This window comes from Triticum aestivum, chromosome 4D (genome assembly GCF_018294505.1).
Source record: "Triticum aestivum cultivar Chinese Spring chromosome 4D, IWGSC CS RefSeq v2.1, whole genome shotgun sequence".
Lineage (NCBI taxonomy): Eukaryota > Viridiplantae > Streptophyta > Magnoliopsida > Poales > Poaceae > Triticum > Triticum aestivum.
The window spans coordinates 422816273-422833368 of record NC_057805.1 but is presented as its reverse complement, the minus strand read 5'-3'; the positions used below and the strand labels follow the sequence as shown (position 1 = coordinate 422833368).

Below are 17096 nucleotides of genomic sequence, written 5' to 3'. Positions count from 1 at the left end.
GTCCGTGCCCTGTCCGTTCCGACGCAAACCCGGCCCAAATTTGAGCCAGAAATGGGTCGCGGACGAAGTGAACGTTTGCGTCGGCGCGTTTTCTATCCGTTTGGTACCAAACGGACGGGGATGGACCAAATGCGGTCATGCGTTGGAGTTGGGATCACTCCATGGAGGGGTCTACCGGATTCCACTCCGTCAACCATCCTCCAAAAAAGGGGAAGAGATAAACAAAACTATCTACCATTTATCACCTCAAGTATGCTGGTGTTGGTGTTGGTTTAGCCCAATCCTAAAGGGGAAGCCTGCTAATCCACAAATACAGTTATACAACAGCAACTGATGTACAATATAGACCTCTCCCCCGGAGCTAATACAAATAGGCAGCCGTACAGGTTGTACAATGGGGAGCAGTTTTCTTCCAATATTATCTATCAACTTCCGTTCATCTTCATCGCGGAGATGAAATAACTAACAGTCTTTCTCATGAGCTCTTTGAGACTGATGAGCGAAGGCGAGAATACAGTGTGGTGTTCCTCAGGATGAGGTAGATGATGAACGCGAGGTAAACAGCCAGCACGACGCACAAGCTTGAACGAACGACTGCGCCCCGCACTTCGTTGGTGTAGAAGGACAGTATGAGGTATCCGTTGATGAGCATCAGAAAGATTGTGACGATCCAACTTATCACCTAAACAAGAGCACAAAACAAGTTAGCATGGCAAACGAGGGACGGGCAGTGTTACTATTTCTGCAATGTTGCATTATCGCCACCCACCAAAATCATATATCTTCATGATTTTTTGCTTATCTGAATACAATTTCATCATCAAACATATAATTGCAGACTAACTAAACAAAAAAACTGGTCGAAAATCTGCCAAAGTTGGAAAATATTGAGTGGATACAGCTGTGGGTGCCTAAGTAAATCGGGATCTCAAATTAAGGGCTCTCTGCTCGGTAATTGCGGGATTAAAATCTTTTTAGTCCTTTTCAGACGAATTACACAATCTTATGCAGTGACACGACCAACTCATACAGCAGCAAATGTAACACCTGAAGAACTAGTTGAGTTCGTTGCTAACACGAAAGCTATGAATTTTATGAATAACAAAAGGTCGAAGCTAACTTACTTTGGTGATAGGACCGACCACGAATGACCCCATGAGCTGCTCACTCGAAACAAGGGTGATCAAAGGAATCAGTGCAAATGGAATCTGAATGGACTGAAGAACATTGAGTGACTCGTTCAGAACGTCCATGGTAGGATCTTCAGTATCAAAAAATAAAGCCACAATCATAGTTGGAATAATGGCAAAGCTTCGAGTAATCACTGCTCGTAACCACTTCTTCAATCGAAGATTAAGGAAACCTCCCATGACGAATTGGCCGGCATATGTGCCGGTGATTGTGCTGCTCTGTCCAGACGCTAACAACCCAATAGCCCAGATATAGAGGACAGGAAACAGAGCAGTTCCATATTTCTCCTGTAAGTACTGGCCAGCATTCTCAAGACCTATGTTATCAGCTTTGTCGGATCCATAAAATCCTTTAGCGAATACCGTTGTAACGCAGATGTTAATAAAGAAAGAGACGATGAGAGCAAGAATCGACTCAATGTTGTAATAGTACACTGCTTCTTGAACACGCGATTTCTTTTTTGTGTCAATCTTCCTGGACTGCACTAGCGCTGAGTGCAAGAAAACATTATGGGGCATGATGATGCAGCCCACAATTCCAACCGCCTGCTTGATGGTCTTTGAGCTCAGCTTTGGAACCACCAAACCTAATTATGAAAAAGATTGAATAAATTCTTCTACGTCTCGAGAGTGCATCATAAACAAAAGCATCTGCCAACATATCAGACCGAGAATTACCGATCAGAAGCTCCTTTCCACTAGGCTTCGTTTCACCAAACATGATCGCAAATGATATAGCCATGGTTGCAATCAAGACGCCGAAAAACGCTTCCAATTTTCTCACACCATAATTCTCCAGGAATAGAAAGATGAAGCTGGCATGAAAAACATGTCATATGAGCCAAAATATAGCAATACATATCAGTTCTGCCGAAAAAATCTTCACCATAAAAGGAAAGAGGCAGTTGCTGGTACATAAACAAAGCTGATGTCATAATCAGACAAGGATTGAATAACACCACCATAGCAGACAAAGGATAAACAGAAACTTTTATCTAATCATTATCCACCCTGAAATTTTTGGCAGGACTCCTCCAAACGATTATTTGATTATTTTTGTTCCTTCCATTGCTATCAATCTCACCATCCAAAAATCCCAAAACATTGTGGCAGTTAGTGACTCAGAATAAGCAGTAGTAGAATTGTACGGATAATAGACAAGAACACATGTCCATATTTTAATCTCTGTAACAACTACAAGTCTCTGACCAAAGAGAAACATAACAGAAGGTACTAAACCGACCAATAAACATGCAGTGCCGCCTGAGCCACACAAGATTATACTAATAATTATTAAGAGAGTGAAGCCACAACTGGAACAAAAGGTCACAAACATTCTGCAACCTTCGGACATGGTGAAGTTGTGATATCGACAAAGTTAACAGAACTCCTTTGTCTGCATGTTTCTCTAGCCCAGACTGTTTTTATTTTTGTGCCGATGTTCCAAAAAAAGAAAAGAAAAAAGAGCAACCAAAGTGTGCAAACAACAACAAGTTCATTCGATTAGCAAGGAGTGGGGAAGCCCCTCTAACCCAAAAATGTTTTTATATTTCTGTGGGAATTTTCAGCCCCATGATGCCTCAAAAGTTAGTATGAACTTTTGTGCAACAAACCAACAAGAGGAAGCAAACAAGGAGCAGTCCCAGTCAGAGTCAGGATCGATTCCCTGCAAGCACAGCACACCAAAAACACGCTGGATGTATTGTTTATTACCCAACAAACAAGATGGAACTGATCAACTGAACGAATCCAAAGACAAGCACGAGAAAAGGGAAAGAAATGGAAGCAGAGTCAGTTTACGCGAAGAAACGCATCGGATCTTCAGATGCCATCGCTGCGCAGATTTTTACTACCTACCAGAGAAAGGAACACCTGAACAAACTTATTCGCGAGCTCTAGTCTCGACAACTCCAAAAGGGTAAGAACAGAGCGGCTCGAATTGCAACCAACCAACAAACTAGAGGCCGCCAAAATCTTATGCAGTTTGAGTTCGGTGCCAAGAGGAAAAGAACAGAGATGGGGACCGTGATTTAATTCTCGTCGCGAGCAGGGGCAAGAGCAGGAGCAGGAAGCAAACTGACCAGTCGAAGGCGGTGATGACGACGCCGCCCCAGAGCGGCACGATGCCCCCGGAGAGGATCTTGATGGCAATCGCGCTGCCGATGACCTCCTGTATGTCGGCGCCGACGAGCGCGAGCTCCGTCATGACCCAGAGCGCGCGCGTGGCCCAGGGCGGGTACTCCTCCCGGCAGAGCTCGGCGAGATGCTTCCCGGTGACGACCCCGAGGCGCGCGGAGAGCAGCTGCACGAGCGCGCCCATGACCGTGGCCCAGAGCAGCAGCCAGAGGAGCTGGTACCCGGCGGCGGCGCCCGCCTGCAGGTCCCCCTCGAGGTTGCCCGGGTCGAGGAAGCCGATGCACATGAGGAAGCCCGGCCCCGTGAAGCGCCAGAGCTTCCGCCAGGAGAAGGCCGGGCGCGCGCGCGCGGCGCCGGGGTCGCCGTCGTCGTCGGGCTCCGAGTCGGAGATGGAGATGGAGACCTTGTCGTCCGAGTCGTACGCACGCTCCTCGTACTCGTCGTGGGAGGAGGAGGCGGAGGCGCCCCCGCCGGGGAGCAGGCTCTCGGCGAGGTCGCGGGACGCCATGGGAGCGGAGGATGCGTGCGCGAGCGGAGAGTGGGTTGGACGGGCGAGTGAGTTGGGAGATGGGAGTTCCTCTGACTCCTTCGTGAAATCAGGACCGGTTTCTGTCAGAACGAATTTATAGCTCCATTTCCTAATCCAAACATTTTTTTTCTTGAATATAATCCAACATTAACTGCCTTTTTCGACGTCCGGCATCAATCAAATCAAAAAATGAAATTGAAAATTGTGTGTTTTACTCCAAGAAGAAGAAAGATCTGCTGTATCTATCTCCTCCTTTTGAATGAAACTCGGAAAAAATCCAGAAGAATCGCCATGGAGTAAAGTTGCTTCAAGCAACGCCTCGGAGGAAATCGCACCGTTTGTTTGTGGACACGATGCACGGCGGTTGTGCGTAACAGAATGTGGCATCGACTAAACAATTACCCCACGTCGTTGACATTGGGGCCATTGGAGGTAGTACAGTTTTATCTTCTTTTTTTTGCGAAAGTATCTTATTTTTCGTTTAGAAGATCAGGTTGAGTCATCCGTCGCGCTTAACTCGAGAGTCGTGCATGACTTATCTTTACCGCTTGATTACAACGAGCAGACTATTCTGTGAATGTATTCGCAAAAAAAGAAAAGAAAAAAGACTCTTCTGTGAATGCGAAGTGGCCGTGGCTCACATGGTTTGGTTCGTGGAACCAGCCCACTTAAGTTCTACGAGTATATGCCAGGTATTGATGCTCGTATTGTTTGGATTTATTTCAGACTTTTTCAGCGATGTTCATTCGATGGGAGAAGACGTCACGTTGGCTATGAATGCATCTGTGGTGACTTTGCTAATCTCAAAACGTTACGCCGGTTCAGTATTTCAAAGATGCCCATAAGGATAAAATGTATGCACATGTAAGATGGATTGTATATGCGTGTATGTATGTGTTCATAAAGGTGGGTGTATATGCGTGTATGTGGGCATTTATGACTGTGATGTGAGCAGACTCTTCTTTCATTTCACTGTTTCCAGAACTGCATTCATTACTGCTTTGGTAATCACACACTTATCATTGTGAGGTGGAGAAATCAGGTAGTTGGTTGGTTTTGTGGTCTTCGTCCACTTAGGGTATTTCCAACACTGTCTCGCAAACGTCCGGATCGATGTATTCGGACATTTTTTGCCATCCAATGCAGTACCACAAGCATCCATGGACATGTCCGCATGTCCGAATTCCCATAAACGAGAAGCAAACATGAACGAAAAGTCTAACGCCCACACGTGTGGGCGTCTGGCAACTCGCCCACCCGCATGGATCCTCGTCCAACCAATTCTGCACGAATCTTGGCGCGTTCTAGCAGTTTTTGTGTGCCACGTAGGACTAAGCTGGTGTGTGGGCATTCATTCGGTCGCCCGCACGTCCTTTTTTCACCACACGGGGGGCTGATGTGCGGGCGTTTAGCAATTCGCCCACACACTAGTTTCACGCACGCAGAGGGGGCTGGTGTGTGGGCGTTTATCACTTCGCCCACACGCCCGTCTCCTAGCCCACACCCAAAGCTGGCAGTTGCCATGTATTTCTGCAGGTATATGGCAACTGCCCTAGCTTTGCTTGTAAGCAGATGACAACTCTTTTTACCCGAGCACATGGCAACTGCCCTAACGTGCTTGTGAGCACATGGCAACTCTCTCTTTTACCCGAACATGTTTTTTTGCCATGCCTTCTTGTAGTGCTACATGGCAACTGCCTAGTGTTTAGTGGGTGGCAACTCTTAAAATTTTGAAATCATGGCAACTGCAGTAGATCAGACCATACATGGCAACTGCAGTTGAGCAACCATGGCAACTGTAGTTGTCCGACATGGCAACCGAAGTTCAGCGACATGGCAACTGCAGTTAAACGAACATGGACGAGGGTCTGGACCATGACAACTGCGGGACGCGCGGTGACTGTCACGCGGGCATGCGGGACCACGAGGTACGAGACCTGACGTACGGGGCATGTGGGCGTCATCTATTTCGCCCACACGCACGCGTGTGAGACGGGCCGGGAAGAGAAAAAAAGGTGTGTGGGCATTACTTTTTTTGCCCACACGTGAGTGTGTGGGCTGTTCCTCTTATACATCACACATGTGGGCAGTCCTCCTAACGCCCACACATGTGGCACTTATCGGCGTCCAACATGAAAAGGGTTTGTCAGCGATCCATGTGGCCAATCAAAAGGGTCACTTACCGCCCTCCTCTATTAGTCCGAATGACGGAAGGAAGGTGATTAGCATGCAAGTGTATGCCGGAAGGTTGTTATAGCCACTAATCATATGTTTCATTTGGCTGAAACCACTAATCAGCGTGTTTCATCTTTGGCGCAAGCCACTAACCTTGGTTTGGTTCACGTGCTAGCAACCACTGAAGCACACTAGTTATGTAATACGGAAAAGCTAAGTGGCGACCGTCCGCCAGCAGAGAATTCACAGCGTCCCCCCATCCCTCATTGGATTCGTTTGCACGAATCGTGACGCAGATTTCATGCCATGTTGGATCTCAAGACCCGTTCCCTATAAAAGAAACAACATCAGACCATTTTCAAAACAATAGAGCTGGGCCCACTGGCTAGCGTCGCAATCCTTCGCGCCAGGTCACCTGGATTACAATCTCAGGCACCCTTTTTTACTCTTTTTTTCCATCGGATGGCATTTTCTCTAAGGAAAATCAACATGGCAGTTATTATAAAATTTCAAACATGTCACATGGCTTTTTTTTTTGCATTATAAGAGATGGCATTTTTTTATTACTTAAGAGATGGAGTTTTTATATTTAAAAGATGGTATATTTATTTTTTAAAGAGATAGCATTGTTATGTTTAGAGATGGCATTTTTTATAATTTACAAGAGAAGGCATTTTTATGTTAATAGATGTCTATTTTATATTATGAGATGGCATTTTTATTTTTTGATAGATGACAATTTTATATTAAGAGATGGCTTTTTTATTATGAAGACATGGCATTTTTATGTTAAGAGATGACAATTTTATGTTAAGAGATGGCATTTTTTCGAGAGAGATGGCATTTTATTATTATTGTTGTTATTTAGAGATGGCGTTTTTTTTTCTATTCAGAGATGACATTTTCTCAATCATGGCATTCTTGTTTTTGGTCTATGAAAAAAAAAGATCTCTATTATAACAGATGGCATTTTTGTTTTTTAAGCATGGCATTTCATTTCTTTTAGATCTTTTTTGTAATTGGGCCTAGGGGCCTGGTAGCCTAAGGGGGGAGCTAAAAAGGGCCACTGGTTCACGGGACCGTGACCTCCCCAACGAACGAAAAACGTTCGCGGCTGGATCGACCAGCTAGGGACTAAATGATCCCTGGAACCTCCATCCCAAGCGACCCGCCGCCAGATAAGGGCGCCCATGTTATATGAGGTGTCTGGCAGAAGGCTATTTTTTTAAAGTTAATAGAAACAGACATTTGAGGTATAACGTTGGATGGGCGGCTACGTATCTGTGCCCGTGGATGGATAGTGAGTTGGATTTAGGGGACGACGTTGGAGATACCCTTACCACTTTTAGGTTCTTTCACGGGGATGCATTGCTTCTCTAGGAAAGGTAAGTGTAAATAATTGCATTCGCTTTCATGGTCATGCATAGTACTTCTCCTCTTCCCGGTAGATCGAAATTGTTACGAATAATGTCTCCTTACAAGTGTTTGCTCACTTTCAAGCGTTAAATCCACATCAAAATATAGTATACAGATTGGAATTTAGATTTACGATTTTGTATTCAACATCTTTGTATGTATTTATTGTGTACATGTGAATATGGGAAACGCGTTTTGTTCTGTCCCAAGTTTATTGTATGTATCAATCTATATTTGATCGCTACATTTTAATATCAGACAAAATTTTAGTCCTCATGCACGGAACAGTTTGCACAATGATGTTTCATTCCTTTCTCAACCATATCAAAAGTGGACCCCAAAAAGGGAAATATAAAATATACAATTTTCATCTGTTTTAATTCATATTGAATTTCAGAAGACGGGGCAAAAGCCGATGACGGCGGCGCACTTGCTGCTCGCTCCACTGCTTGTAGTCGTCGCTAGGTGGTCTAGGGACCTGGATGTAAATTTTACTTCTAGTGTTCTTCGTACTATCTTAACAGTTGATGAATAGATCGAAAGATTTCTCGCAAGAAAAAGAAGAATTTCAAAAGACATGACATCTGATTTTTACAATTTTCTTTTCTAATATATATTTTGCATGTTCTTTCGTTCCAAGGAGATCCTAAGAATTCGACCTATAAGAAACAAGTTTGAAGTTTTTTGACTTTCTACTGCTAGCTGCAAGTTACGGAATTCGGCGATTCGGGCGATGGTGGCTTCCTACTTAAGTACTCCCTCTGTTTCAAATTACTCGTCGCAGAAATGGATGTATCTAGAACTAAAATACATCTAGATATATCCATACATACGACAAGTAATTCGGAACGGAGGGAGTACGTGCCGATCACCAATTCTCCGTTACACCATGGACAGTTAGATAGCTAGGCAACTTGCGCTCTCTGATTGTAAGTGGCTCTAGTCACCACTTATAACAGGTTATGGATCAATTGGGTGTTTGCCTTTCGGTCCAAAGATAACAGAAGAACGGAGGCCTCTGCTTTATATTCCTCCACCCTTTTTTCTTCCTCTCAGCACTTTTATGCGCAGTGTGTGTGTGTGGCGTACCGCGTAATCAACAAGTGTGGGGCAATACGACTACGGTCGGCGCAACCGAAAGACATCCACTGGGACTGGTTACGGGATATCCTGGATAGTGCGTACGACACGAGTGGCAACATGTCTAGCGCTCATGTCACACGATCGATCATGGCTATTCCACCCCTCTACATGCCTCGGCCACTGCACTTGCCACACGATGCCGCTTACTTTTGACTCGCTTTTCTCCCACACGAGCAGTGCAGGTGCAGCACGTACGTGCTCAGCGCCATTTCATTCCGGCACGTAACAGCGTGTCAAGTCTGATCCCGACGCACACGTACAGCGGCACGCATCGTCATCGTCACCCTGGTGGAGCTGCCGGCCGGGGGAAAATTTTGTGTTTTGACCCTTTTCACGTCTAAAATCAAGATCTGATCCTGTTATGATTTTTTTTTGACATTTGACCCTTTTGGCTACCGCCGTAGAACCTGGCGGTAGGGATGTATAACCTACCGCCCTCCACCCTGGCGGTAGGTTGCTTTGACGGCCGTCTGGCCGTTAACGGGGTCTGACGTGGCAAAGGGGTGGCGGTAGGCTCCAACACCTTACCGCCGAGGTCTCTGGCGGTAGGGTCCTGGAGGATAAGGTTTGGTGGGATCCACTCACCACCCACCCACTCCACTCATCTTCTTCCTCCCCGAGCTCTCACTCTCTCCCCCTTTTCTCCTCCACCCAAGCACCCACTAGATCCCCTCCATTGCTTGAGATTTGTCCCGTGGATCGAGGCTATTTGCATCACCCAAGGTACCTCCCCCACCCCCCATTCATTTGGTTGGTTCAAATCATCTAGTTTTGTTGGAATCAACTAGTTTTGCAACCCCCCTAGTTCTTCATCTAGTTTAGCATTTATTGTGCATTTATGGCACATTATGGGGCATTTATGGTTGACCTAAGTAATATGTGTCACTCTTTGTTGTGGCAAGCTAGCTTAAGTGTTAGGGTTTGGAGTTTAGTTAGGTTAGGGTTAGGGTTAGGGTTAGTGCTATGATTAAGGTATACTAAATCTTAGATTCAAATGTTATATTTTAGATAGTTCATCCATATGAAATGGCCGGTCCATAGATGAATCAATTTTGTTTCATTGTTTTTAGATGGATAAACTAGTGAATGTGCATTATTTGGACAAGGCGGCTTTCATGGATGGAAATGCCGACGAAGGGGAGGAGGCCATGGTTTTTGACACAAGCCCGAGCAATGATGATATTGTCGTGAAAGTGAGAAGCGTTCTCAATTGGATTAACCCAAGTGATGGTGTGAAGCTTATTGGACGGTATGATGTGGGAGTGGGAGTAAGATCCCGATTAAAGAGTATGCCCATCACCTCTCAATTGCATTGGGATGTGTATAAGGAGAAAGTTGAGGGATCACAAGACAAGTCACTTGAGTTATTTGCCACAAGACAAGTAAAGGTTGAAGTTCCTCGACCACTACTTGACTTGAACCGGAATGTGTCCTCCCCAATACATTATGCTGTCGTGGTGTATGACCGCAATGCGGCTAGCCAACTGATGTCTACTACACAACCTTCTTCTTGTAGACGTTGTTGGGCCTCTGAGTGCAGAGGTTTGTAGGACAGTAGCAGATTCCCCTCAAGTGAATGACCTAAGGTTTATCAATCCGTGGGAGGTGTAGGATGAAGATGGTCTCTCTCAAACAACCCTGCAACCAAATAACAAAGAGTCTCTTGTGTCCCCAACACACCCAATACAATGGTAGATTGTGTAGGTGCACTAGTTCGGTGAAGAGATGGTGATACAAGTGCAAATATGGATGGTAGATATAGGTATTTATAATCTGAAAATATAAAAACAGCAAGGTAACTAATGATAAAAGTGAGTGTAAACGGTATTGCAATGCTAGGAAACAAGGCCTAAGATTCATACTTTCACTAGTGCAAGTTCTCTCAACAATAATAACATAATTGGATCATATAACTATCCCTCAACATGCAACAAAGAGTCACTCCAAAGTCACTAATAGCGGAGAACAAACGAAGAGATTATGGTAGGGTACGAAACCACCTCAAAGTTATCCTTACTGATCGATCTATTCAAGAGTCCGTAGTAAAATAACATGAAGCTATTCTTTCTGTTCGATCTATCCTAGAGTTCTACTAGAATAACACCTTAAGACACAAATCAACAAAAACCCTAATGTCACCTCAAGTATCCGTGGGTATGATCATACGATATGCATCACACAATCTCAGATTCATCTATTCAATCAACACAAAGTACTTCAAAGAGTGCCCCAAAATTTCTACCGGAGAGTCAAGACGAAAACGTGTGCCAACCCCTATGCATAGGTTCATGGGCGGAACCCGCAAGTTGATCACCAAAACATACATCAAGTGGATCACGTGATATCCCATTGTCACCACAGATAAGCACGGCAAGACATACATCAAGTGTTCTCAAATCCTTAAAGACTCAATCCGATAAGATAACTTCAAAGGAAAAACTCAATCCATTACAAAAGAGTAGAGGGGGAGAAACATCATAAGATCCAACTATAATAGCAAAGCTCGCGATACATCAAGATCGTGCCAAATCAAGAACACGAGAGAGAGAGAGATCAAACACATAGCTACTGGTACATACCCTCAGCCCCGAGGGTGAACTACTCCCTCCTCGTCATGGAGAGCGCCGGGATGATGAAGATGGCCACCGGTGAGGTTTCCCCCTCCGGCAGGGTGCCGGAACAGGGTCCCGATTGGTTTTTGGTGGCTACAGAGGCTTGCGGCGGCGGAACTCCCGATCTATTCTGTTCCCCGATGTTTTTAGGGTATATGGATATATATAGGCAAAAGAAGTCGGTCATGGGAGACACGAGGGGTCCACGAGGGTGGAGGGCGCGCCCAGGGGGGTGGGCGCGCCCCCTGCCTCGTGCCTTCCTCGTTGCTTCCCTTACGTACACTCCAAGTCTTCTGGTTTGCTTCCGTTCCAAAAATAACTCTCCCGAAGGTTTCATTCCGTTTGGACTCCGTTTGATATTCCTTTTCTGCGAAACACTGAAACAAGGGAAAAAACAGAAACTGGCACTGGGCTCTGGGTTAATAGGTTAGTCCCAAAAATAATATAAAAGTGTTTAATAAAGCCCATAAACATCCAAAACAGATAATATAATAGCATGGAACAATAAAAAATTATAGATACGTTGGAGACGTATCACCAACCACCAAGTAGCGAACCAAATGAAGAGGACGTCAATGCTAGAGCAATAGTTCTTGTAGGTGATGATCATGTTGGAGATGAGGCCGTTGCTCATGTTGATGAACATGCAAATGTTCATGTTGATGAAGATGCCATTGCTCATGTTGATGGAGATGCTATTGCTCAAGATGATGTGTATGCGGAAGAAGAAGAGATTCATTACAATCCCATTGGTGACTTGGATGTCATTGTGCATCAACAAGACATGGACCGGAACCTCCCTTATAGCCGTATGTGTAGGTATGAGTCGGATGATGAGGGTCCACCGGAAGAATTGGATGAGGATGGATTCACGCCGCAAGAAAATCAAATTTACAGGAAGGTCAATGGCAAGGAAAGAGGACCCTCTTTGTTTCGTGATCTTAGTCTTGCCGACAAGGCCGTTGTTGATGGTGGCATGAGGTTGGGCTTGGTCGAACCATCACCTTGCCCGAGGATGGGTGATCCAAGGCCACCGGGTGAGGATGAGAATGCTCATTTGAAGAAAGGGATCAAGTTTGGTTGTTTGTAAGAGTTCAAGATATGATTGAGTGACTATGCCATTCGGAACTATAGGCCGTTCGTTGTTGGTCATTCCAACAAAAAATTGCGCTACACTATCAAATGTTACAAAGAAGGTTGCCCATGGAAGGTCCGTGGAAGAAAGATCAAGGAAACCGGGCAATGGGAGTTGAAGAGTTGTGTGGCTACCCACAAGTGCATACCGCCGGAGAAAGCGGACCGAAGCAAGGGACATCGTCAACTCACGTCCGAGTATCTAGGCTATAAATTGTTGAATGAGATATCCCATGATCCAACCATGAAGGTGAAGTTTCTCATGAGTTCGGTCTTCAAAAGATTCGGGTACCCGGTCAAGTATGGAAAGGCGTGGATGGCCAAGGCAAACGCTATAAGGATGTTGCATGGTGATTATGTCGCCGCGTACAACATTCTTCCGAGAATGTTGGGAGCCATTGCTCATCGGAACCCGGGCATGCGCCATAGGGTTGAGTCAATCGAGGGAGTGTTTCATCGAGCTTTTTGGAGCTTTGGGCAATGCATCGATGCATTTAGGCATTGCCGCCCCGTGTTGTCAATTGATGGCAGTTCTTGACCGGAAAGTACAAGGGCACGTTGATGGTAGCAATGGCCCACTCTTCCAATGACAATGTGTTGCCGGTGGCATTTGCGTTGGTGCCTTCGGAGCACGATGATAATTGGGAGTGGTTTATGGATCATGTGAGGACGAAGGTGATTGGCCCCAAAAGAGAGGTGTGCATCATATCGGATCGCCATCATGGGATTCTCAAAGCAATAGAAGTTGACATTCCAGGCTATCCAAAGCTCCAACACCGTTGGTGCATGAGGCATTTCGTGGCAAACTTTTACCGTGCATGCAAGAGTAAGGAGTTTTGCAAAGATCTTACCCATGTTTGTGTGGCATTCAACATGGACACATTCAAAAGACGCTATGATAAGCTATTCAAGGCGTTGGAGAAGAACAAAGGAGGGAGAGAATTCTTGACAAGGAATTTTCCAGAGAAGCATAAGTGGTCACATGCTTACGACGAAGGAGGTTTCTGATACGGAGACATGACAAGTAACATGGTGGAATGCTTCAACAATGTGCTCAAGGGTGTTCGTTCCTTGCCGGTCACTGCAATAGTGAAATATACCTTCTTCAAGCTCAACGAGTATTTTCTGAGGCATTCTGAAGAAACGGCCAAATGGATAGGTGAGAAAATGGAATTTCCCTTCAAAGTTGAGGATTGGTTGAAGCATCAAGCGCGCAAGTCTTGGCGTCAACAAATCATTAGTTTCAATGAAAAAGAACAAATCTACCAAGTCGATGAGCCGGGTGGCACAACAAGGGACGGCATGACGTACGGTGGAGTAGCATATGAGGTGCGCCTCAAGACCCGGTGGTGTCAGTGCGAGAGATCTCACAAGTATCATTGGCCTTGCTCGCATGTGATGACCGCTGCAAGGTTCAGAAACTTGAAAGTATCCGATGGTACCACCTTGCGGTTGCATGAGTTCACATTGGAACTAACGAGGTTGACATGGGCTCCTAGGTTTCATCCCTTCCTAGATCAGTCACAGTGGCCTGAGTATGATGGGCCACACATCGTCCCCGACCCCGAACTCATGGTGCCTACAAAGGGAAGAAGAAGAAAGAAGAGGTTTAGGGGTGACATGGATGACCTAGCTGGATACACCGGAATGAAACAATTTGGTAGCGGCCATTTCATGGAGGCACCGGACACCAATAGTTGTGGTAAATGTGACGAGTCGGGACACAATGTTAGGAAATGCACCAAAAAGCCACGAACCGATGCCAACACTCCAGATCCTAGTCAAAGTGGTGCCCGAAGAGGAGGTACCGGTGGCACACAAGGAGGTAGGAGTGGTAGTGGACGAGGAGGCAGGAGTGGTGCGCGTGGAGGACGGACGAATCTTGGCGGTAGTGGACGAGGAGAGAGTATTAGAGGGCGTGGGGGACGGTCGGGTACCGGTGGCCGTGGTCGTAGGACGAGAAGGGTTGATAGAGGAAGGCCTATTGACATCTTGCTTAATCCAGATGGTTGAAATAATGTGAATGGTACTTGTTATTTGGTCTTGTTTATTTGTTTTTTTGCATACATACATGTTATTTTACTTTACTAACTACCAAATTTGTCTTCATAGGCATGGCTTCTTCCGGTTCCGTGACGAGGCCACCGTGTGCTAACCGCGAGGACATGCCGGACAAATGGACAGACGCCGAGTTGGATAAGGTGAAGGACAAATATATGAGAACTCCATCATGTTGGTGTGGAGATGTTTGCAAAGTTAAGGTATCCACCGACCGCAAGAAATCATGGACGGAAGGAAGAAGATATTTTGTTTGTCCCAACTATGCCTACGATCGTCCTCGTCCAGCTCACGCCTATGATGTACCGTCGGTAAGTTGTTCAAGTTCAAAAATGTCGTCAACCATTGAATCTATCTTACTAATGACCACATTTGTTCTTTATTCGTACGTAGTCGCCGCCTCCACTTTGTAAGTACTTCACATGGATAGATCAAGATGTGCCAGAAGATGTTAAGAAAGATCAACATCGAGATTGTCTAAGAAGGCAGCGGTTGTTTGAAGAAGCATTTCAGAGAGGCTTGGATGAAGAGCGTCGTGAAAAGGAGAGGATGGAGCGAAAGAAGCGTGAAGAGGAGAGGGCACGCAAGGAGAAGATTGCTCGTCAAGAGGAGAGAGCAAGAAAGCTTGCAAGGGCTCGTGAAGCCCAAGAGGAGGATGAGGCACGCGACAAGAAAGGAAAATGGCCTCGTGTGACTCAATACGGCCTTACTTTCGAAAAACTAGTCATGAACTATGCCTTCGCTTCGAGAAACATGTGATGAACCGTGTCTTTGATTTGTGAAACTTGTGTTGAACTATGTACTTTATTTCGAAACTTGTGTTGAACTATGTCGTCAACTGTGTCTTTGATTTGTGAAACTTATGTTGAAACTATGTCATGAACTACATCTGTTATGCTGCTGTTTTTGCTGTCAGTTAGAAATGATGAAACACGATGGAAAACAGAGTAAATTATAGCTCTGCTTTGCACCCTACCGCCAAGGGCCCTGGCGGTAGGTTATGACACCCTACCGCCATAAGGCCTGGCAGTAGGGTTGCCACCCAAACGGCTGCTCTGCTGTGACCAAAATATGCATTTTGCTGGCGGTAGGGTTGGCTAGCCTACCGCCAAGGGCCCTGGCGGTAGGGTTGCCACCCAAATGGCCGCTCTGCTGTGACCAAAATATGCACTTTTCTGGCGGTAGGGTTGGCCACCCTACCGCCGCAGATCCTGGCGGTAGGGTGCCGATCCATGTCCCACTTCATTTATTTTATATCCCTTTTCCTTTCCATTTCTTACAAACTTCTATGAACTAAGCATCCACAAATGATCAAGTAGCAAAGACATAAATAACTGAGCATAGTTCATTACATCCACAAATAACACTCTTCTAGCGATTCATGTTCCACTTCTAACGATTCGAATGACATAAGTTCAAACTACAAATGATCAAGTAGCAAACACATACATAACTGATCCATGTCCATGTCCCCTTTCTAGCGATTCGAATGACATAAGTTCAAACCACAAAACTCAAGCTCGAGCATACATTTTCTACTTCGGAAAGAAAGATCTAAAACACATAAGACGTTCAATTTGTGCGTCACGATCAGGATTAGGCTTCAGTTGATAATCCGACGATCCCGCCCAATTCTCCAACACACCTTTCGTTTCGCTGAACCAGGCCCATCGAGCACGGCGTTCCGGAATCTCTGACTCGCCTTGTCTGATTGCCCATCCAATGACCTATCCGGATTTTCTCAAGTCCAGCTCGCGGAATTCTTCTATGTTCATAGAGAAAAAGATCTCCGTTTCCACAGAATGTCTGCAAGCATATTCCTTCTCATGCAGCTCATTAAGTTTCTTCTGTTTTTCTTTCACAAGCCTACGGAAAACTTTTCTCTCCTTAAGATCAGACGGTTCCTCCATGAATGGATACTTGTTGAAATCCATCCTGGCAGCAATTACCTCATCATTGCTCTTGAATCATGCCTCAAGCTCCCTCTTGATACGAAGTACTCGCTCCGCTACAATCTTCTCAGACGCTACCGCCATACTCTTAGATGCAATGCCACAACACTTCTCATATACTTTCTTCAACTGCTCCGGGTCATGTTTTCCATGCTACATGAAATGGAACAAACCATAACTCAAATCAAATGATACAATACAAACACAAAGCATAACTTATTTATAATGTTCTCACTGGTTCAAATGACATAGGTTGCATAAATGATAAGGGTACATGCCATTACAGTCCAAATGACACTACAACATCATTTGTTTCAACCCCCTCTACTACTCCATCAACAAGATATCTTTGTCGTACGGCCCGGGGTTGCAACAAATGACATCATTTCTTTCACGGACCCAAGCCCAACGAGTTGCCCGACTAAGTATCGCCGATGATGGTTGCCTAACTAGCCAATCAATGATCTGGCCAGGGTTGTTAAAGTCCATCTCATTCACTTCATCCCTTGTTCCACACAATGCAATTTGCCTTGCAAGAGCGCGTCTATGATTTTTCTCTTCATTCTTGAGGTTGCTTATGTTTTTCTCTTTAGCTTGGTATAACTTAACTCTGGCATCGTCGCACTTCGACACATAATACTTTGAAAAATCTCTACAAGCTGCATTCAATGCATCAACGGCTTTGACCCACAAGTCCATCTTTTCCTCAATGACTGCATGTTCACGCTTCGCCGCCGCCTTCGCGGAAGTC

At 45.4% G+C, this 17096-nt stretch overlaps 1 protein-coding gene across 1 annotated transcript; it reads right to left on the bottom strand.

Moving 5' to 3' along the window:
• Nucleotides 1–218: 218 nt before the first annotated feature.
• Nucleotides 219–3927, bottom strand: LOC123098324 (metal transporter Nramp2). The gene is made up of 4 exons (XM_044520291.1): nucleotides 3272–3927; nucleotides 1869–2005; nucleotides 1125–1777; nucleotides 219–682 (listed from the first exon to the last, which is right to left on the bottom strand). The coding sequence occupies exons 1-4, from the start codon at nucleotides 3832–3834 to the stop codon at nucleotides 476–478; spliced, it is 1560 nt and encodes a 519-aa protein (XP_044376226.1). The 5' UTR covers nucleotides 3835–3927; the 3' UTR covers nucleotides 219–475.
• Between the last annotated feature and the right edge of the window lie 13169 nt (nucleotides 3928–17096).

Coding starts and splice junctions, on each gene's coding strand:
- LOC123098324 (XM_044520291.1), bottom strand. CDS start 3,834: ATGGCGTCCCGCGACCTCGCCGAGAGCCTGCTCCCCGGCGGGGGCGCC. Junction 1,778..1,868: donor TGGAAAGGAGCTTCTGATCG/GTAATTCTCGGT, acceptor TTTCATAATTAG/GTTTGGTGGTTCCAAAGCTG. Junction 683..1,124: donor TGGTCGGTCCTATCACCAAA/GTAAGTTAGCTT, acceptor GCTCTTGTTTAG/GTGATAAGTTGGATCGTCAC.